Here is a 23,998-nt window from a genome sequence, read left to right as displayed (position 1 = left end):
GTTGTGAGATTGCAAGGTCCAGCAGGTAATATTAAAAAGGTATGGATTAAGAAGTTTAAGTAAAGAGGGGGATTGAGGGCCGATAGGAGCATAGTGAGAGCAATGAATATTGAAATAGAATTGGAAGTTGCTCAATGTGGCGGCTGATTGAGGAAAGCAGTGAACATGCCTTGATGGGAATTATTTATTATTTCTTTTGGGCACTAGTGAACAGATTTTCATAAGATATGCTTGGGGTAGAAGAAAGCACCAGATGAGTAGGATGTGTAATTTGCTGTTGAGAGCCTGCGAGTTTCATCTAAATGAATTATGGAACATTAAGCCATAGAGAAACACTTCATTGAAGGGAACGAAGGAGCTATCATCCACAATCCAGGCTGAGGTTGATGCAGATCTCCACAATAATCTCAGGAATAATGAGCGCCTTTTTGATAGTGAGCAGACATCTTAGAGGGAAACGTGATTACAAAGCCATTGGGTCAGTGAAAGGAGATTAGTAAGATTAGCACTTCTACATGGCACTAGCAAAAAGATTCACATTCCTAGTGCTTTCCAGATGTTCATTTTCTATTTGATCAGACATGGTTTAGGGAATTTCATGAGATGTTTAAAATGTTATAATTTTAAAGGAATGTACTTAATGTTTCATGTCTGTCTTTTTTTTTGCTATATCTTGCTATTAGACTGTTCAGATCAGAGTGGCTACCTTGGGTATCTGTGGCCTGCTGATCAGTGCTGGCTAAAGGTTGATTTATACTTCTGCGTTGCATCTATGCTGCAGGTACCGTGTACCCTATGCAGTAGAGTGACGTGCACCTCCCCAGAAAAGTAGAGGAGACCATGGATAGACATATCAGAATGGGAATGGGACGTGGAATTAAATTTAATTACACGTATCATTCCCATTCTGATTTAATTCCACGTCCCATTCCCATTCTGATATGTCTATCCATGGCCTCCTCTACTGTCAAGATGAAGCCACACTCAGGTTGGAGGAACAAAACCTTATATACCGGTTGGGTAGCCTCCAACCTGATGGCATGAACATTGACTTCTCTAACTTCTGTTAATGCCCCTCCCTTTCTTATCCCATCCCATATATTTAGTTTGTTTTTCTCTTTCTGCCCATCACTCTGCCTGTTCTCCATCTCCCTTCAGTGCTCTCCTCCCCCTTTCTTTCTCCCTAGGCCTCCCGTCCCATGATCCTTTCCCTTTTCTAGCTCTGTACCCCTTTTGCCAATCACCTGTCTGGCTCTCAGCTTCACCCCACCCCCTCCGGTCTTCTCCTATCATTTCACATTTTCCCCTCCCTCTCCTACGTGCAAATCTCTTACTATCTTTCCTTTCAGTTAGTCCTGACGAAGGGTTTCTGCCCGAAACATTGACAGCGCTTCTCCCTATAGATGTTGCCTGGCCTGCTGCGTTCCACCAGCGTTTTGTGTGTATTGCTTGAGTTTCCAAAATCTGCAGATTTCCTCCTGTTTGCCTCAACAGTATTAAACAATTTTGCATTCAACTAGTAGGGTCATCCAAACTTTAGAGGCTGAGTTGCAATGTGCAAAAATACACGTGTCTGAGGACTCGTGGACACCATGCTTCAAGACATTGAATTGATCATCAAAACTTGTCAGAAGATAGACTTTAAACTCAACATCTGCAAGGCTAAAGTCACCTACTTGTCCCTTTTGCAAGTGAAGTGGCATCCAACAATAAAGATCCATGAGATCCTGGAAAATGTGGGCCACTTTTCATATCTCAGGAGTCACCTATTGGTGAACACAAACATCAGAGTTGAAATTTATCATCACCTTCAAATACACCAACTCTGCCTTGGCTTGTTTGACAAAAAGGGAATTTGAAGCTCAATGCATAGCACTCTCATGATGGACTGACCAGCGGTGATCCTTGCTCTCCCATATGCTGCTGAGACCAGACTGCTTGCAAAAGGAATCTCTCAAGGTACTAGAATAATTCCATCAAAGCTGTCTCCACTAAATCATCAAATCATTATCATTTCTGAGGATTGATCCTGGATCCAGCACGTAAGTGCCATGACAAAGAAGGTATGGCAGCACTTCTATCTTTTAGAGATTTGCAAAGATTCAGCATGTCATCTAAGACTTTGACAAACTTCTATAGGGGCACAGTGGAGAATATACTGACTGTTTGCATCATAGGCGGGTATGAAAACACCAATGCCCTTGAATGGAAAAGCCTACATAAATACTGGATACAGTCCAGTCCATCATGGGTAAAGTCCTCACCACCATTGAGTACATCCAAGAAACACTGTCACAGGAAAGCAGCATCCATCATCAAAGACCCCCACCATCCAGGCCATGCTCTCTTCTTACTGTTGCCATCAATAAGGAGGTACAGGAGCCTCAGGAGTCATGCCACCAGATTCAGGAACAGTTATTACCCATCAACTATCAGACTGCTGAACCAGAGGAGATAACTTTAACTTTATTCACCCCAACACTGAACTGTTCCCACAACCTATGGACTCACTTTCAAGGACTCTTCATCTTATGTTCTTAATGTTTATTCTTATTCTTAGTATTATTATTTTGTTTGACATTTGTTTCTTTTTATATTTGCAGTTGTCTTCACATTGGTTGTTCATCTATCTTAGTTGTATGCCCTTTTTTTTCATTGATTCTATTGTGTTTCTTTGTATTTACCGAGAATGCCCATAAGAAAATGAATCTCCTGGTAGTATATGGTGACATATTTGTACTTCAGTAATAAGTTTGCTTTCAACTTTGAACTTTTTTTGCACAATTTGTCTTCTTTTGTACAATTTGTTGTCTTTTGTACAATGGTTGTTCATCAGTCTTTGTTTATGTATAGCTTTTCTAAGTTCTGTTGTATTTCTTTATTTTCATGTATATGCCTGCAAGAAAATGAATATATGGTGACATATGATAGATGTACTTTGGTAGTAATTTTACTTTGACTTTGATTGCTGCCTGATGCATGATGTGATGTATTAATTGCTGTCATTCAATCTCTCTGACTTTGAAAAATTATTACTAAGCAGTTAATTTATTCTATCAAGTTTATTTTTATTTTTCAGTATTTTCTGTCTCATTAATTTTTCCCCTTTCTATATCTGATTTTACCCATTCAACTTTTTTGTTTTGCTTATGATACAAGTTAAATGTTATAAAGTCTATGAGACAGGTCGTTATTAGAAGTTCTTACATATGAATACATGTTTAATCTTCAGGTACAAATGGTTTAATAAACTGCAAAATTGACAACAGAACAGTGGCCATTGACAAAGGTGCCAAGCTTTACCTCTTCCATGAACAGGCTTGGCTAAAGCTACAGGAGAAAACTGGAGAAGTGAACTGTTTACTGAAGTTCTCTGAAGCCCAATTGACAAGTAAGAAACTTTATAATGATATATAGTATTTCAAGATTTAATAAGCAAGTGTGTGTTTCCATGGTCAATTATTAATCTATTGCATACTTTAACTGGTAATTAATGGACAATTTATGATTCAATTGTGTCTAAACTACAATGTAAAATTCTGGGTGAAAGTGATGAATGTATTTTAATAAAAGGACAGACTGGTGTATGATAAATATGCATGTCAAAAACTATGTGATCAAAGAAGTCATGTGAACAGAGCTGATTCGTAACGTCTGTCTTAAAATAATTATTTAGTAGATAAGTCAATCATACCACTACTAGCAAATTATTTAATAATATTTGGACACAAATATGTGAAATTATCCATGTGGCTGTTAATAAACATAGATGCCTTTATTTCTCAGTTGTAAATGTGAGTTTAATACTAAGCTATTTAGAATCCAGCATTTTGTGTTGTTGCTTAGAATGGAAAATTCATTCCTTTGGAATGTATCAATGACTTGGGCATGGGTATGCAGAGTAATGTTCCTAAGTTTGCTGTTTGCATGGTTTGGAAGGTGAGAATAATGATAAGTAAGGCATAGGCTGACTGAATGGGCAGACCTCTACCATTCTGGCAGCTTGTTCCATATACCAGTCATCCTCTGTGTGAAGAATCTATGCACTCTGGTACCCTTTAAATCTTTCCCCCTTCGGTGTAAAACTATGTCCTTTACTTCCAGGTTCTCTGGAGAAAAGCCTGTGATTATCCACATTATCTTTGTCCTTCGTGATTTTAGAAATTTTTGTAAGGTGTCATGTCAGCTGCCTTTGCTTCAGAGAAAATAATCCTAATCTATCCAAACCCAGTAACATCCCCGTGAGACTTTTCTGTGCTCTCTCTAGCTTAACCACTTCCTTCCATGAGTATGACAACCAGAAGGGCACACGATAGTCCAGGTATGCTCACACCAATGCATTATACTTCGTAACACAACATCCTATCTTTCTACTTAATGTCCCACCTATTGAAGACAAGCATTACATGTCTTCTTCATTACTTTGTCTACCTGTCTTATCACTCAGTGAACAATATACTTTGTCCCAAGGTCTCTGTATTATACAACACTCACCATCATTTACTTAGTAAGTCCTGTCCTGGTTTAACTTCTCCAATCGGAAAATCTTCAGTACTTTCCCACCACTGATGTTAGGCTCTCTGGCCTTTCCTGGCTTGTCCTTGGAGGTCTTCTTAAATAAATGCACAACATTAACTACCTTTCAGTCTTGCATGAGCTTCTCAATGGTAAAGTCAGATGAGATGTATTAGAACATTGCACATAGAACAGTACAGTATAGAAACAGGCCCTACGGTGCACAATGTTTGCCGAACCAATTAATTTAGCAATTAAATGGTCAACTAAATTAATCCATTCTGCCTACACAATGTCCATATCCTTCCATTTTTTTCATGTTCATGTGCCTATCTAGACATCTCTTAAGTCCCTAATGTATCTGCTTCTACCACCACCCCAGACAGCGCACGCCACTGTGGGGAGAAAGAAAGTCTACCCCTCACATCTTGTTTGAATTTACCTCCTCTCATCTTAAATGCATGCCCTCTGGTATTAGACATTTCAACCCAGGGGAAAAAGTTACTGACTCTATTCTTATCCATTGGGTTGGAGGGGTGAAGCTACATCTCTACCAAAGGAGGTGTAAGGTGCTCCTTCCGTCTGCTAGCCTGCAGATCACCCGTAGACAAGGTGTAGCACATTCTTAGCCCCTCCCCCCAATTTCAAGATCATGTTAAGCCATGGAAGCAGGTAGTGGATGGTCATATGAGTAGCTGGTGTATATCATAAGTCTTGGTTATGTGACCACTGACACCCAGCAAACAATCTCTGAAGGGTATTGATAATGGCTGATGTCACCCATCTTATAAAGGCACTGCCCAGAAAAAGGCAATCGCAAACAACTTCTGCAGAAAAATTTGCCAAGAGCAACCATGGTCTTGGAAAAGCTAAGACTGCATACGTCACAACATACTATACCAACTATATCTATGCCTCCCAATCTGATAAAACTTCAAATGATCTCCTCTCCACCTTCGCCACTCTGGAGAAAACAACCCAAGTTTGTCCAACTCTCATTGTAGCACATGCCTCTAATTCAGGCAGCATCCTCGTAAAACTCTTGTGTACCCTCTCCAAAGCCTGTCATTTCTCCTATAATGGGGTGACCAGAATTGTAAGTAATATTCTAGATGCAGCCTAACAAGCTTTTTATAAAGCTATGCCTAACTTTGAACTAACTGCTTTGACTAATAAAGGCAAGCATGCCATATGCATTCTAACCACCCTATCAACCTGTGTAGTCACCTTCAGGGAGTTTAACCCAGTCAAATATGAAGTGTTGCTCTTTGGTAGGTCAAATATAAAGAGACTGTTGCCCTTAACAGTGTAATGTCTCTTTACATTTGACCTACCAAGATGCAGGATTTAATATCTTGCTGGGTTAAACTCCATCTGCAATTTCTCCACCCATATCTGCAACTGATCTAGGTGTATTCTTTGCCAGTCTTCTACACTATCCACAACACCAGTGATCTTTGTATCATCTGCAAATTTACTCATTTATGTACATCATAAACAGCAGAGGTCCCTGTACAGATCCCTACAGAACACCACTCATCACAAATTAGAATAAGTCCCTTCAACCACTACTCTCTGTCTTCTATGGGCAAACCTGTTTTAGATTGAAATGGCCATGGATCCCATGCATCTTATTCTTCTGGATGTGCCTCAGGGAGGTGCATCCAGAAGGTAGTGTAATACTTCACTAAAATCCATATAAGCAATATCCACAGCTCCACCTTCACCAATTACTCTGGTCACCTCATCAAAAAAACTCAATCAAGTCAGTAAGATACAACTTGCTCCACACACAACCATGCTGATTCTCCCTAATTAGGAATATATTCATTTAGGATCTTGCCCATCTCCTTTGTCTCAATGCAGACAATCACAGCAACCCTTAAGGAGGCCTATTCTCTTCCTAGTTACGATGGTACTCACTGATTTACTTATGTGTACTTTTATGTTCATAAATTCCTGCAAGTGCATGTTTGTTATACTGGATCAGTACATAAGTTGGAAATTGTGTTGAATGTGAATGAAAAGCTAGTAGGCCAAATTGTAGAATTGCTTACCAATCTTAGAAAGCAGCTGAAGGACTAAGAAAATGCTTATGAGATTTAGATTCATACTGTGTGGAAGCAGGCATGGAAATAAGCCCTTTGGCCCACTGGTCTATGCTGACCAAGATACCATTCAGGATAATCCTATTTAACAACATTCAATCTTTAACTTTCTAAGCCTTTTCTATTGATATACCTATCCAAACATTTTATTAAAGTTGTTGTTGTTGTTTCCTCAATCACTTCCTCTGGAAGCTTATTCCACATGCATACCGCCCACTGTATGAAGAAGAAAAGTTGGGTCTCAATATCATATTAAATATCCTATGCCCTCTTGTTCTTGAAGCACAATACTAAGTAGAACGGAGTGCACCTGCCTTATATGCCCCTCATGATTTTGTATACTTCTGTAACATAATCTGTCATTCTCCTACACTCCAAAGAAAAATGTCCTAGCCTGTACAACCTATCCCTGTAACTCAGTCCCTCAAATTCTGACAACATCCTTGTAATTCTTACCAGCACTCTTTCCAATTTCTAATAGCAGAATGACTGAAAATGAGATTGATACTCAATACTGAAATGAGTACCGCCTCACAAGTTTCCTTTAAAACTGCACCATGACCTCCCAACTTCTATATATACCGTCTTGACTGATGAAGGCCAGCGTGCCAAAAACCACCTGTCTACCCATGACTCCATTTTCAGGGAACCATGTACTTGTATTCCCTGGTACCTCTGTTGCCTTGCCCCACTTACTCACCTGATAAAGATTGCCCTGAATTTATGATAACCTTCTTCACTGTCCATTATAACACCCATTTCAGTGAAATCTGTGAACTTAGGAACCATGCCTTGTGCACTCTCCTTGTCTGTCTATATATATATATAGATAGATAGATAGATATAGATGTAGATATATATATATATAGACAAGCAACAATGAGCCCAGCACCATCCCCTGAGGCACACCACTAGTCTTGGGAAACAAGTTTGAGAAACTGCCTTTCACCATCATCCACTGCTTCCTGCCATCAAGTCAATTGTGTATCTAATCCCTGGATTCCTTATGATCCAACTCCCAGAGCAGTCTACCATGCATAACTTCATCAAAGACCCTACTCTGGTCTGTCTACTGCCCTGCCCCCATTCACCTTCTTGGTCACATCAAAAAATACTCATCAGGCTTCCCATGCACAAAGCTGTGCTGACTGCCACTAGCCCACCCCTGTTTTTTTTTCCGTCAAAATTATCAGTCAAAATTCTCTGCAGTAATTTAACCGCCACAGATGTTAGACTTGCTGGTATATAATTCTGATATTTTTTGTCACAGCCCTTCTGAAACATAAGTGGAACATTCGCTGCCCTCCAATCTCACCTGTGGCTAATGATGATAGAACATAGAATAGTACAGCACAGTACAGGCCCTTCGGCCCACAATGTTATGCCGACCCTTAAACCCTGCCTCCCATATAACCCCCCCACTTTAAATTCCTCCATATACCTGTCTAGTAGTCTCTTAAACTTCACTAGTGTATGTGCCTCCACCAGTGACTCAGGCAGTGCATTCCACGCACCAACCACTCTCTGAGTGAAAAACCTTTGTCTAATATCCTCCTTGAACTTCCCTCCCCTTACCTTAAAGCCACATCCTCTTGTACTGAGCAGTGGTGCCCTGGGGAAGAGGTGCTAGCTGTCCACTCTGTCTATTCCTCTTAATATCTTGTATGCCTCTATCATGTCTCCTCTCATCCTCCTTCTTTCCAAAGAGTAAAGCCCTAGCTCCCTTAATCTCTGATCATAATCCATACTCTCTAAACCAGGCAGCATCCTGGTAAATCTCCTCTGTACCCTTTCCAATGCTTCCACATCCTTCCTATAGTGAGGCGACCAGAACTGGACACAGTATTCCATGTGTGGCCTAACTAGAGTTTTATAGAGCTGCATCATTACATCGCGTCTCTTAAACTCTATCCCTCGACTTATGAAAGCTAACACCCCATAAACTTTCTTAACTACCCTGTCTACCTGTGAGGCAACTTACAGGGATCTGTGGACATGTACCCCCAGATCCCTCTGCTCCTCCACACTACCAAGTATCCTGCCATTTACTTTGTACTCTGCCTTGGAGTTTGTCCTTCCAAAGTGTACCTCCTCACACTTCTCCGGGTTGAACTCCATCTGCCACTTCTCAGACCACTTCTGCATCCTATCAATGTCTCTCTGCAATCTGCAACACCACCAACCTTTGTGTCGTCTGCAAACTTGCCAACCCACCCTTCTACCCCCACATCCAGGTCGTTAATAAAAATCACGAAAAGTAGAGGTCCCAGAACAGATCCTTGTGGGACACCACTAGTCACAACCCTCCAATCTGAATGTACTCCCTCCACAACAACCCTCTGCCTTCTTCAGGCAAGCCAATTCTGAATCCACCTGGCCAAACTTCCCTGGATCCCATGCCTTCTGACTTTCTGAATAAGCCTACGGTGTGGAACCTTGTCAAATGCCTTACTAAAATCCATGTAGATCACATCCACTGCACTACCCTCGTCTATGTGCCTAGTCACCTCCTCAAAGAACTCTATCAGACTTGTTAGACATGATCTACCCTTCACAAAGCCATGCTGACTGTCCCTGATCAGTCCATGATTCTCTAAATGCCCGTAGATCCTATCTTTAAGGATTTTTTCCAATAGCTTTCCCACCACAGACGTAAGGCTCACTGGTCTATAATTACCTGGACTATCCCTACTACCTTTTTTGAACAGGGGGACAACATTCGCCTCCCCCCAATCCTCCAGTACCATTCCAGTAGACAACAAGAACATAAAGATCCTACCAGAGGATGCAAATATCTCAGTCACGGTTCCTACAATTTCTTCTCTAGCCTCCCACGGTGTTCTTGGATATACTTGATCACACCCTGGAGCTTTATATACCTTCATATATTTTAAAATGCCCAACAGTTACTCTATCCATTCTATCCCTAAGACATTCCCATTACCTTTCTCGACTTTCAAACTCTTCATGGTTTTTTTTACGCAGTAAAAACAGAATTATTCATTAAGGACCTTGCCCGTCTCCTGCAGTTCCACACATAGGTGACCACGTTGGTCTTTGAAGGGACCAATTCTTTCTCTAGTTACCTTATAACAATTACAGCACGGAAACAGGCCATATCGGCCCTTCTAGTCCGTGCTGACGCTTACACTCACCTAGTCCCACTGGCCTGCACTCAGCTCATAACCCTCCATTCCTTTCCTGTCCATATACCTATCCAATTTTACTTTAAATGACAATGCCGAACCTGCCTCTACCACTTCTACTGGAAGCTCATTCCACACAGCTACCACTCTCTGGGTAAAGAAATTCCCCCTCGTGTTACCCTTAAACTTTTGCCCCCAACTCTCAAATCATGTCCTCTTGTTTGAATCTCCCCTACTCTCAATGGAAAAAGCCTATCCACGTCAACTCAATCTATCCCCCTCGTTATTTTAAATACCTCTATCAAGTCCCCCTTCAATCTTATACGCTCCAAAGAATAAAGACCTAACTTCAGCCTTTCCCTGTAACTTAGGTGCTGAAACCCAGGTAACATTCTAGTAAATCTTCTCTGTACTCTCTCTATTTTGTTGATATCTTTCCTATAATTCGGTGACCAAAACTACACAATACTCCAAATTCGGCCTTACCAATGCCTTGTACAATTTTAACATTACATCCCAACTCCTATACTCAATGCTCTGATTTATAAAGGCCAGCATACCAAAAGCTTTCTTCACCACCCTATCCACATGAGATTCCACTTTCAGGGAACTGTGCACCATTATTCCTAGATCACTCTGTTCTACTGCATTTTTCAATGCCCTACCATTTACGATGTATGTCCTATTTGGACCAAAATGTAGCACCTCACACTTACCAGCATTAAACTCCATCTGCCATCGTTCAGCCCACTCTTCTAACTGGTCTAAATCTCTCTGCAAGCTTTGAAAGCCTACTTCATGATCCATAACGCCACCTACCTTAGTATCATTTTCTACTAAGAAAATACTCTTTCTTTTCCCCTTCAAAATACTTAATCTTTTTGGATTCTCATTAATCTTCTCAGCCAAAGCTATCTCATTCTCCCCCCCCCCCCCCCCCCTGCCTTTTGTCGCCTTGATTTCCTTCTGGGTGTACATCAGCATCCCCTACACTTCCCTGGGTATTCACCTGATCCCATCTGCCTTGACCCTTGCCACCTCTTCCTGTTTTCATCATTAATGTTTCTTATCATCCAGGGTTCCCTACTTCAACCAACTTTAACAGGAACATTCAGATCTTGAGCTCCCACTGACTCACCTTTAAAAGTCTTCCACTTGCCAGAGGTCCCTTTCCCACAAGAAGCCTACCCCAATCTAGCTTTGCAAACTCCTGTCTCCCATTGTCAAAATTTACCTTGCTGCAATTTGGAGCTTTAATCTGTGAACTGATTTTTTTCGTTTTCCATAATTATTTTAAAGCTAATAGAACTATGGTCTATGGGTACCAAAGTGTTTCCGCAATATCATCACCGTCACTTGCCCAACATATTGCCCCAAAGTAGGTGAATTTTGTCCTGTCCCAAGTGGGACATTCAATATTACTGCAAACAGAAACTTTGCTGAAATCATTTAACAGGTTGAAACTTGGCTAAGCCCTAAGTGTGGTAGTCTAAGTCTATGTTAGGAAAGTTCATATCCATGACTATAACAACCTTTTTATTCTTGCAGCTCTCCACAATCTCTCTGCTAATACCTGTTGACTATTTAAGGGCCTTATTTCTCAGATCCACCATGGAGGCCCCAATAAATAATGCTTCAAGAATTTTATTTCTGACTACTGTCATGATGCTCACCTTAATGAAAGAAGCAACTCTCCCCCTTTTTTCTCTATCTCAATCCTTAATGAGTACTTTGCTTCAGTATTTACTAAGGAAAAGGAATTGGAGGACCAGGAGATCAGTCCTGAGCGTATAATTATGTTAGGATGTTTAGAGGCCAAGGAGGAGGAAGTATTGGGTCTCCTAATGAGTATTAAGGTGGATAAGTCCCCAGGGCCTTGTGGGATTTACTCAGGTTATTGGAGGAGGCAAGAGATGAGATTGCAGGGCCCTTGACTAGTGTTTTTGTGCCCTCTTTAGGCACAGGTGTGGTCCCAGAGGACTGGTGAGCGGTTAAAGTTGTACCTCTATTTAAGAAGGAAAATAGACCAGTGAGTCTCACGTTAGTTGTAGGGAGATTGCTGGAGAAAATTCTTGGGGCTAAGACAGATGAGTGGTGAGAAGGCCACCTTTATAAACAGTATATGTCTTGGGTCAGTATGATTTGGGGGTTCAAGCAAGCAGGAACATCACACTGTTCTGATTAAAGAGACCTCAGTTTAAGTGAATGCAGTGTACTGCCCATGCACAATTGTCTGTCAGAAAGAAATAACAGATCGTACACCACATAAAACTATAAAGAACGTATTTTAACCATTTTCAGCTTTATCAAATAGTTAATTGGAAAAAGAAATTACAATTAAACCAGTGCAATGTGCACATAGCCACTGGAACTCATACTGGAATCATCTGTTAGTCACACGCTGAACCCACCGTCTAGGTGGAAGTACCTGCCACAGTCCGAGCTTCCCTCAAAGTCCCTTTTGAACAAACTGGGTCTCTCTCAGGAGTATTTGCCCTTCCTCCTTGGAGCCATTCATCTGCACAAAGCACTTTGAGCAGTGGGGACTCTCCATCCAATGGCATTCTGCAGCATCCTATCTTCTGTCCCACTGCCACAGCTCTGACCAAAAGGCTCCAAATTGGACTACTGTCCATCACAAAACTCTCTCTGCCCCGCTGTCTCTAGAGCTTTCTCCTGATCCCACCATCCTGAATGGCTGATGTAACGTTCCTAAGTTGAACAACATGGTGTCTTATCTCTGGGTGAAATCAAATCATTCTACCAACAGGACACTGCTTTTGCAGAAAGCTGCTAAAATGAAATACCTACAGCATAGCAGTAGAAATCTTAACCAGGGCATTACATGAGCATTTGGAAATCCATGGTCTAATTAGGAAGAGCCAGCATGGCTTTGAATGGGGCAGAGTGTGTCTTACCAACTTGATTTTCTGATAAGGTGATGAGAGAGATTGATGAGGGTTGTGCAGTGTCACTCGTGAGGCTAATTCAGAAGATTAAGACGCATGAGATCCTCGGTGAATTGGCTGTTTCGATTCAGAACTGGCTTGTGCACAGAGGACGGTAATGGTTGAAGGGACTTAATAAAGCTGGAGGTCTGTAATGCGTGGTGTTCCGCAGGGATTTGTGGTGGGACCTCTGCTGTTTGTCTTGTATATAAATTATCTGGATGAAAATGTAGATGGGTGGGTTAGTAAGTTAGCAGATGATACTAAGATTGGTAGGGTTGTGGATAGTGTAGAAGACTGGCAAAGAATACAGTGCAACCTAGATCAGTTGCAGATATAGGCTGAGAAATGGCAGATGAAGTTTAACTTAGATAAATGTGAGGTGTTGCAACTCCGTAGGGCAAATGCAAGGAGACGGCACAGTAAGGGCAAGATTCTTAATGGTGTTGCTGAGCAGAGATATATTGGGATCCATATTCATAGCTCCTTGAAAGTGGCTACACAGGTCGATAAGTTGGGTAAGAAGACTTATGGAATGCTTGCTTTTATTAGTCAAGGCATTGATTTCAAAGGTTAAGAGGTTATGTTGCAATTTTATAAAACTCTGCTTAGACCCCATCTGGAATATTGCATACAGTTCTGGTCGCCCACTATAGGAAGGATGTTGTGGCTTTGGAGAGGGTGCAGAAGAGGTTTACCAGGATGCTGCCTGGTTTAGAGGGCATGTACTATCATGAGAGGCTGGATAAACTTTGGTTGTTTTCTCTGGAGCGGCGGAAGCTGAGGGGAAATCTGATAGAGGATTATATGTTTATGAGAGTCACAGATATAGTAGACAGGGATTATAAATTTTCCAGGGTTGAAATGTGTAATACCAGAAGGTGAGGAGGCTAGTTTCAAAGGGGATGTGGGACTTAAGATTTTTACTTAGTGGTGGATGCCTGGAGTGCACTGCCTGGTATATTAGAGGCTTTGAAGAGATGTTTAGATAAACACATGGATGTAAGGAAGATGGAGGGAAATAGACATTGTTTAGGTAGGAGGAATTAGTGTTTGGGTATTTCTGATTTGCTTTTTAGCTGGTTTGGCACTACATTGTGGGCTGAATGGCCTGTTCCAGTGCTGTACTGTTCTGTGTTCAATAAATTGAACTGTTTCTCTGCTGGAATGATTCCGGTGCTTGTCAAGCTGCACAATGATTTCAATTAATGGTTGGGTTCAGCAGTCACATGTTTAAGAGATGGCCATGGATTTACATAGCAGTGAAATCAGCCCAATGGCCCATTATGTCTATGCTGACCCTCAATCTATGTATCTACACTAATCTCAGTTTTTAAAAATATTTGCCCTATAGACTTGTGCCATTGGATATCTAAATGCTCACCTTAAAAATTGTGGTAATAACTACCTCCAACACTCCCTCATGCAGTCCATTCCAAATTTAATTAGCCTTGGATGAAAATATTCTCACTCAAAACACTTCTTTCTCTTGCTTTAAACCTATGTATAATTTCCAGTTATCAACAGCTCTGCTAAGGGGGGATATTCCTCACTATTCATATTGTATATGCCCCTCAAAATGTATTCTTCAGTCAGGTCCCCTGCCTCCAGCCTTTTCTACTCCAAGGAAAACTAACCCATTTTATCCAGTTTCTTCCCATTGCAAAAACACTTAATACCCGAACATTCTGGTGAATCTTTTCTGCACCCTCCCCAATGCAATCTTGTCCCTCCTATAGCATGGTGACCCAATCAGCTCAGGGTACTTCAGCTGTGGCCTAATTAATATTTTATGTAGTTGTTCCATAATCACCCTACTCTTGTATTCTGTGTCCTTGCTGAAGAAGGCAAGTGTCCCATATGTCTTTTAAACCAATTTATATGTGCTGCTGAGTTTGGGGATCTTCAACTTGTCCATTAAAGTTCCTGAGATTGATTCCATTCATTTTAAAATCCTAGTCTTATTAATCCTCCCAAAATGTGTCACCTTGCATTTTTCAGGATTAAATTCAAACTGTAGTTGAACATTGCACACTACATTATAAACCACCATATGCTAGCATGTGCAACTTTTCCCTGTAACTCAGGCCCTCTAAGTCTTGACAACGTCTGTGTAAATCTCTGTACTCTTTCCAGTTTAACCATTTCATATGCTGACCAGAACTGTACACAATACTCCCAAGTATGGTCTCACTAACGCCTTGTACAACTGCAACATAACATCCCAACTTATGTACCCAGTGCTTTGACTGATAAAGCCCAATGTGCTCGATGCCACACCTTCACCACCCTATCTATAAGAGATGCTGCTTTCAGCGAACTGTTTACTTGTGTTCCTTGGTCCCTCTGGCCGCACTCTTCAGGAACCGACCATTCACTCTATTTGTCCTACCCTGGTTTGACTTCTCAAAATGCAATATTTGGCACTTCTCTGAATTCAAAGCCATTTCCCAGGCTGTGGCCCATTTACTTAAGACTCCCCTGTAATTTTGGTGACCTTCTTCACTCTCCATGGTACCACTGCCACAATTTACCTTTGACCCCTTTCTCACCACTTCCACTATATCTATATTGGCTTTCTCCGCTCTTCACTTAGTCTGATGCAGGTTTTCAACTTGAAGTGTGGACAGTCGCTCTACCTCCACAGGTATCACTCGGCCAGCTGAGCTCCAGCGGCAGATTATTTGTTCCTCCAGATTTCAGCATCTTCAGTTTCTTATATCTCCCAAGACGATCCTTGATTCATGTCTGCCTCTCCAAGTACAGATTAATGCATTTTTCCTGCCTTGTTTTGTTCATCACAGAATTATACCGCATAGCAATGGCCCGTTTGGATCACTGAATCTGTGCCAACAATCAAATGCTCATTTTCACTAATCTTGCACTAATCATATTTTATTCTTCCCAAGTTCCCATCAGCTCCCCACTGTTTCTACTATTAACCTACAGATAAGGAGAGTTTACTGTGGCATTTACCTACCAACTCTCTGAGAAGTGGTAGTAAACTGGATCATCCAGAGGAAACCCACATAGTCAGTGGCAGAACCTACAAACTCAGCACAAACAGCACCAAAGACTGAAACAGCCACACAATGTTGTAAACCGGAGAAAAAACAAATTGCCAGAGGAGCTCAGTAGGCTAATCAGCATCTGTAGAGGCAAAGGTATGCTCGGCATTTTGGTTTGAGACTCTGCGTCAGGGCTTTTGTTTTGTTTAAAGAATAGGTTAGCAGTGCAGGTCTTCTCCACTCTGCAAGGCCTCCTCATTTCTGATTGCTGTCAGCCCAGACTCCCAGTGTTCCACTGGGGCATACTTGTTCTTACCCTGCCACTGATCTCTCCATGATCTACCCCTACCGATTGCATATCCCACTTGAGCCAAAACATGACCCTCACCTCTCCTCTGAATTCCCTTAACCCCATTTTGCGAACCATCTGAGCCCTGCCTCTCCATATCCTCTCGACACCAAGTTCAATAAGCTCAGACCCATCATGATGTAGAACCTCTTGCCATCCCCTCCACCTCCATGTGTATTACCTATTTCTTTTGAAAGGAGTCCTCACCCCACTGATGACCCTTTTTTTAAATTATAAACAGAAACAGTCCTGATGCAAGGTCTTGACCTGAAAAGTTGGCCATCTGTTTGTCATCACAGATTCTGGAAAAAATAGTAAAAAGCATGATGCCACAAAAGAGTATCTTTCTGTGTGCAGCTCCTGAGGGAATCATCAAGTATTCCCATTTAAAATTCTTACAGCTGAAATCTGCAACCACAGAGACTTGAGTAAGTACCATTCCTTCAACCTAGTAACTGTCTTCAGAACTGGCTGGATCAGAACTCCAGACCACCAGGGAATGAGTGCAGTAGCTGGAATCTAAGGGAAGTACTCCACTGTCTCAGGAAACATAGGTGCTGAGGAAGACTCCAGGTAAAACTGAAACCGAGGGCCTTGCGTCCCTAAGGCCACCTCATCGCAGCCTTCCTACCAGCTAATATATAGTCTCTGGAAAATAAAATTGAAGATCTCAGAGCAAGACTGTAATAAGAGGGAGTCTGCTTCACAGAGACTTGCCTCGCCCCTGGCACTCAGGACACAGCACTCCAGTCAAGAGCTTCACTGTCTATGGCCAGATAGTGGTTCAGGTAAAGGCAGAGACAGTAGTATTTCCTTCATGATTAACTGATCATGGTGGTTCTGCTTCAATCCTGCTCCTCCAACCTGGAACATCTGGGTTGCATTCTGTCCCCAGAAAATGTCAAGCTGGCACTGGAGGAGCTGAGGACCGTGATCAACAGTCATGAGACTGCGCATCCTGATCATTGCAGGGGACTTCGACCACACCAAATTTCTGACAGATTCACCAACATGTGACCTGTGGAAGCAGAGAAGCCAGTGTGTTCGATTAGCATTACATCACCATCATGAATGCCTACCATTCCATCCCTGCCCAAACATTGGCGAGCTTGATCACCTGACTGTGTTTCTACTCCCAGTATAAAGGCAGAGACTGAGAACCACAGCACCAGTAGTGAAGACCGCTAAGATACCGTCAACAAGAGATAGAGATGTATTCAAAGAACTGATTAGAATCAGTGGACTGGACTATATTCAGAGATTCATGTTTGGATCTGAATGAATATATCACAACTGTCACCAACATCATCAATATCTGTGTTGATTGAGTTGTGTGCCTTCGAGAACATTTCTCAAGCCAGAAGCCTTGGAGCCTCAGTCTGCTGAAGGCTAGTTCTCTGGTGTTCCAGACTGATGATACCAAATCCTACAAGAGTTCCAGGTATGACCTATGAAAGACCTTTTGTATGTAGCAGCACACACAACATGCTGGAATGGAGGATTGAGGGTCATGTTGAATAAAAAGATTCCAGGTACACTTATTATCAAAGTATATATACAGAATACAAATTTGAGATTCGTCCTCCCGCAGGCAGCTACAAAACAAAGAAACACCATGGAACCCGTTTGAAGAAAAACATCAATGACCCAATGCAAGCAAAAAAAGCAAATTGAACAAATGGCAAAAATTGAGCGAACAACACATAGAATATCAAACATCAAACCGGGAGTCCAGGAATGTTCAGTTCAGTTCAGTTCTGCGCTGCCAGCCAACTGCAGGCCTCAGAGCCAGTCTTTACTGAAATGCCCCAGTCCTTACTGATCAACCCAATCAAACTGTTCAAAACAGCAAAAATAAGAACAACTAGAATCCAGAAACGTGTGCAAAATGAAGCTCAAAGTCCCTTTAAAACAAGTCCACAGCTTTGAGCCTTGCTGATCAATCCTTACAACATGGAGCCCAAGACTGCTGCACTTTATTCTGACAACAGCTAGTGAGAGGGAGAGCAAGACTGGTCAAACACAGGCAGGCAGCTCCGAGCACCCACCCGTCCTCTGCTCTCGTCTTCGTTGATTTCAACCTTGCTCAACATCTGTGTTGGATAGAAGCTCGTGCCCGGTTTCCAGGCCTCCAGGCTGCACCTGGAGCTCAACCTCACTAAACGCCCCCAAAGACAGCAAAGTGCCAGTTTGCTCAATTGGCCCAAGAACGCACCATCAAAATGTAAATCACGGGTTCCAATTGCATACAGCTTAGCAGTAGAATCATAATTGAAAGAAGTAATAGTAAAAAAAAAGTAGTCTCATGAACTGTCCCCAGGACATCGCTGTTGGTCGTGTTGTTCATTGGTGTCATCATGAAGTTAAATTCAGTATTTGAATAAATTAATATTCAGCTTTAAATGTCCTTTTATATATAATTCTCGCAAATCTACTTCAAATGCGGTTGTTTTGTTTCCCTCAAGCTTCTTTATTTGATATTCATTGTCTAAATTTCATGTTTACTGTTATTGGTCAAGTATATTGAGTTCAGTTTCCCTTAGACCTCTTTGATTATGAAATTAGTTTTGAGCACTGAATTACTGTTATTGAGGAGCTGTTGTGAACAGCTAATTGCTCCCACATAGAAAATGCGTAACATGTTGTCTTTCATTTTTTCACAATACTACTTGGCCTTGTCAAGTGGCTATTTTTAAACAATGATTCAGATAGCATTGTTTAATATGTTACAACAGAAAATAAAGGGCCAGGATTTCTTTTCATGAAGCAAAACATAGTTAGCCTTTGATGTCAAGAAATCCTTTTAAACAGCATTTCAAAGCTATTGACTGAGGTAATTCATAATTCTATATAATTAAGTATTAAGTTCTTGTAACTATTATTATAATGTAAATTCTGCTTGGACTAAACAAAGAAAAACGCTAGAATTCTGAAATGTCAAACATCTCTAACACCATTCTGCAATAAAATTAATGATGGATAATCAAGGTTATGTTTTGTATGAAATGTGGCAGTAGTGATGTGATGGTAAATCTTGTTACAGTAGATTGATTTCAATTCTGTTTTTCCAAGACTAAATTTTACTAGAGTTTAACTGAATTCTCTGCTCTATCAGCTTTGCCTTTCTCATCAGTTCTTGCACGTCTATCACATTGCTCCTGGTATTCCGGGGGGTGGGGGGGTCCAAGTTTGTCCAACCTCTCTTTATGCTAATACTCTCTAATCCAGGCAACAGATTTGTGTGCCTTTTCTGTGCCCATTCCAAACCCTTTATATCCTTCCTCTAATGTGGTGACCAGAACTGCACACAGTCCTCCAAATGTGACTGAACTATTTTATATAGCTGCCACCTACCAACTTTTACACTGAAAACAATTCTGATGAAGGCAAGCATGCCATACACCTACTTTACCACCCTTTCCACTTGTGTTGCCACTTTCAAGAAGCTATGAACTTGTTCATACCCAAAATCCCACTGTTAATCAATACTGCTAAGCATCTTACTTCAACTGTATATTTTCCTCTTACATTGGACCTTCCAAAGTAAAACACCTCACAAGAGCCTGGATTAAACTCCAATCACCATTTCTGCCCATATTTCCAACTGATCAGTATCCTGCTGTATCCTTTGATAACCTTCCTCATTATCCTCAGCTCCACCAATTCCGGTGTTATCTATTAATAAGACCAGCAACATTTCTTCTAAATCATTTATGGTCACAAAGAGCAGAGATTCCAGCATTAAACCCATTGAACATCACTAGTTACAGACATCCAATCAGAAAAGTTCTCTTCTGCTGCTACCTACCCTCTATAGCATCCTTAGTCTTCAACGGTCAAGCCATTTTTGAATCCAATCTGTGAAGCCACTGTAGATCCTATACACCTTACTCTGTTGAATTAGACCATGAGAGATTTAGTTGAATTCTGTACTGAAGTTCATGTTTACAACATCCACTGCTCTACTGACTTGAGTTGTCTTCCTCATTTCCTCAAAAAACAGGCTTGTGAGAAATAACCTCTCCATACACAAAACTATAAATCCATGTTCTTCCATATGTGAATAAATCTTATCCCTAAACCTTCATTAATAATTTCCCTACTTTCCTATACTTTGTTTTGTTTTAGGAGCAGATTTAGGCCATTTGGCCCCACTGAGTCTGCTGCACCATTCCATCATGGTTGATTTATTATGCCTCTCAACCCCATTCTCCTACTTTCTCCCCATAACCTTTGACTCCCTGAACTAATCTAAAACCTATTAACCTCTGCCTTAAATATAATTAATGACCTGGCCTGCACAGCTGTCTGTGGCAATGACTTCTACAGATTGACCATCCTTAGGCTAAAGGTATTTTCCTTCATCTCTATTCTAAATGGATGTCTCTCAATCTTGAGGCTATGTCCTTTGTTCCTAGACTATCCCATTGTAGGAAACATGCTTTCCACATCCACTTTATCCAGATCTTTTAATATTTGATAGATTGCATTGAGATTCCCCCTCATTTTTCTAAACTCCAAATGAGTACTGGCCCAGAGCTATCAAACACTCCTCAATTCTGGGATTATTCTCATAAACCTCCCTTGGACCCTCTCCAATACCAGCACATCTTTTCTTAGATAAGGGGCCCAAACCTGCTCAAAATTCTCCTAGTGCAGTCTGACCAATGGCTTATAAACACTCAGCATCACATGGTTGCTTTTGTATTCTAATCCTCTCAAAATGAATGCTAACATTGCATTTGTCTTCCTTACCACTGACACAACCTGCAAGTTAACCTTCAGGGAATCCTCCACAAGGACCCCTAAATCCCTCTGCTCCTTTCCTAAATTGGGAGTTAGAAAATAATACTAAAGTACTTAACCATGCACTTCCCTACGGTATATTCCACTTGCTACTTCTTTGCCTATTTCCCCCAATCTGTCTGTCTTTCTGCCGTCACTCTGCTTCCTCAACACTACCTGCCCCTCCGCCTATCTTTGTATCATCTGCAAACTTGGCCACAAAGCCATCAATTCCTTCCTTCAAATCATTGACATATAACATGAAAATAAGTGGCCTGAACAGCGGCCTCTACAGCATACCACTAGTCACTGGCAGCCAACCAGAAAAAGCCCTCTTTATTCCCATTCTTTGCCCAGGGCCAGTCAGCCAATTTTGTATTCATGTCAATCTTACTTCCCTGTAATACCATGGGCTCTTGTTAAGTAGCCTTGTCAAAGGCCTTCTGAAAATCCAAATAAACAGCATCCACTGACTCTCCTTTGTCTAACCTGTTTATTATTTCTTAAAAGAATTCCAACAGATTTGTCAGGCAAGATTTTCCTTTAGAAAACCATGCTGACTATGGCCTATGTTATCATGTGCCTTCAAGTACTCCAAAACAGCCTCCTCCTTAATCAAAGACTCCGAAACCTGATCCTAACTAAAAGATTCCAACATATTTCCAATCACTGAAGTCAGGCTAACTGGCCTATTGTTTCCTTTGTCTGCCTCCCTTAAAGAGTGATGTGACTTTTCCAATATTCCAGCCCCAGGAACCATTCCAGAATCAAGTGATTCTTGAAAGATCATTACTAGTGCTACCACAATCTCTTCAGCTATCTCCTTTGGAACCCTGGGGTGGAGTCCATCTGGTCCAGGTGGCTTATCTACCTTCAGGCTTCACAAGTATCTTCTCCTTAGTAATTCTAACTTCTGCCCCCTGATACTCACATTTCTGGCATTCTGCTAATGTCTTCCACAGTGAAGACTGATGCAAAAAAAATTATTAAATTCCTCTGCCATTTCTTTGTTCCCTTGTTACTACTCTTCAGCATCATTTTCCATCAATCTGATATCTACTCTCGTCTTTCTTTTACTCTATATATCTGAAAAACTTTGTCTTTTTACTATTGTTAGCCAGATTGCCTTCATATTTCCTCTTTTCATTCTTTGATTTTTTATTTGCCTTCTGTTGGTCTTTAAAAGCTTCCCCATCCTCTACCTTCCCATGAATTTTGCTATATTATATGCCCTCTCTTTTGCTTCCTTTTTTCTTCCTTCCTTTCATTTGGAAAGAAAGGACAAACATTGTTCTTCAGTCTCATGGACCTCACCTATAGCTACAGAGGATACAAAGATCATCTCAAGGCTTCAGTAGTATCTACACTTGCCTTCCTCAATAACCTGAGATAGATCCCGTCAAAACTCGGGGGACTGATCCACTTTCATGTTCCAACACCACCAACACCTTCATTCCAGTATGCCCTAGAATAACATCCCTGCCCCTGATCTCACTATCCTCCACATTCTCCTCTTTAGTGTATGTCAATGCAAGGTATTCATTTAGTACCCATCTGTTTCCATCTGGCTCCAGCCATGAATTCCTTTCTTTGTCCATGAGTGGCTGGCCCTACCTTCTCCATAGCTACTCTTGTTAAAAGAGACAACATTGTAAAAGGTAGGATGTGAAACGAGCAGTTTTGGGCACATCAGGTACTAAATTAGTTCCAGTATGATGAGTGATGTGGTATGTTTATAGTATCAGGGGCACTAGCCACCAGATTAGAAATAGAGGGTCAATTAGTTTCTATATGTTGCTGATTTCCTGTGAACTTATGGTATTGGCAGCAGTTTTGGGAAAAGGTAGGACTGTACAGCTAGGCCACTTGCAACTTAATATACTGGGCCAGTATCCTCATGGGGGGATTTAGTATTGCTGTGAGAGTGGTTTAAACTAAATAACGAGGAGTTTGGGCATTAGGATAAGCATTGAAAGAGAAAGATGCACACTTCATTGGGAGAATTAAATAACTTTGGATTTTATCTTATAATGTTTATAGAAAGGACCGGACTAAGAGAGATGATTGAAATTAAAGATAGAGAACGCACATTAATCATGGTGAACTGCAGGAGTTATGATGTGACAGAATCAGAAATCTGGATTAAAAAGAGCCAAATGGATTCTGTATATTCCTGGATTCAAAGTGTTGATGAAAGAGGGAAGGAAAGAATGAGAGGGTTAGGATGGAGGGCTTGGTGAATGGCAATACTTGACTGAGGAGAACAATGCTGGAGAAAGTGTATGTTGTAGAGCAATCAAAGACGGGATCTATTTGGTAAAAATTAAGATGCAGTAGAAGTTGTAATTACACTGTTGAGAGTATATTATGAGATCTATTGGGAGTACCTCATGGGAAACAGAGGAGTAGAATTGCAAAGAATTTACAAAGGTGTACAAAAGCAATCCAGTGGTGGTGATGGGGTATGTTTGACTATGCAAAGATAGACTGGAATAGCAACAATATAAGGGGAAAACTTGGGAAGGAGTTTTTGAAATGTATTCAGGAGAATGTTCTAGATTATTTTGTTTCCAGCATTACTGAACTTGATTGTGGAAGTGAGGCAGGTTAAATGAAGCGGCTATTATGGGATGCATTTAGCAACCAGTGATTAAGATATTCATAAAGTTGAAAATAACTATGGAAAAGAATATAGATAAAACACCAAATGGAGGAGGACCAATTTCAATTCAATTTTGCCTTTTCAGTCCTCATCCCTCTCATTCTTAACCACCTCCGATAAAAGTAACATTAATATTAGGATGCATCTACAAGCCAGTAAATTTTAAGATGGCTGCAGCAATCACTATAAAACAAGACTGAAGAGAATACAGAGGCTAGAAATTTACATTTTAAAGAAGCAGCTCAAGCATCTGTGGAGATTAAAGGTGTAGACCTGATGCAGGGTTCCGATTTGGAGCACCATCTTGCACTGTTCGAGTTCTGTGTTTAAATCTTGAAACATGATTTTCTCTGCACTGCACTGAAATACAATTTTTTAGTATAGTTTAGGCATTAAAAGCATTGTTGAGTGGCTCAGAGATGATCTTTGGGATGTTCTGATTGAGTGCATGGGTTTATGGCAAGTGCTGACTGGAGT

The 23,998-nt window shown here is 41.1% G+C and overlaps 1 protein-coding gene across 5 annotated transcripts in view; it reads left to right on the top strand.

Annotated features, from left to right (window-relative positions):
* gpr180 (G protein-coupled receptor 180) overlaps nt 1–23,998 on the top strand; it is a 114,977-nt gene that overhangs the window by 31,335 nt on the left and 59,644 nt on the right. For all 5 annotated transcript variants that reach the window (XR_012096092.1, XR_012096093.1, XM_073027184.1 and 2 more), the window contains exon 2: nt 3,233–3,391. Coding sequence is in view for 3 of the 5 variants with exons in the window: in XM_073027184.1 (XP_072883285.1) it covers nt 3,233–3,391 (159 nt within the window). In the remaining 2 variants the exon portion in view is untranslated. The remainder of the gene's footprint in view (nt 1–3,232; nt 3,392–23,998) is intronic.

The sequence above is a fragment of the Hemitrygon akajei genome, chromosome 2, assembly GCF_048418815.1.
Source record: "Hemitrygon akajei chromosome 2, sHemAka1.3, whole genome shotgun sequence".
NCBI lineage: Eukaryota > Metazoa > Chordata > Chondrichthyes > Myliobatiformes > Dasyatidae > Hemitrygon > Hemitrygon akajei.
The sequence above is the reverse complement of the archived record's forward strand: the minus strand, read 5'-3'. Positions and strand labels throughout refer to the sequence as shown.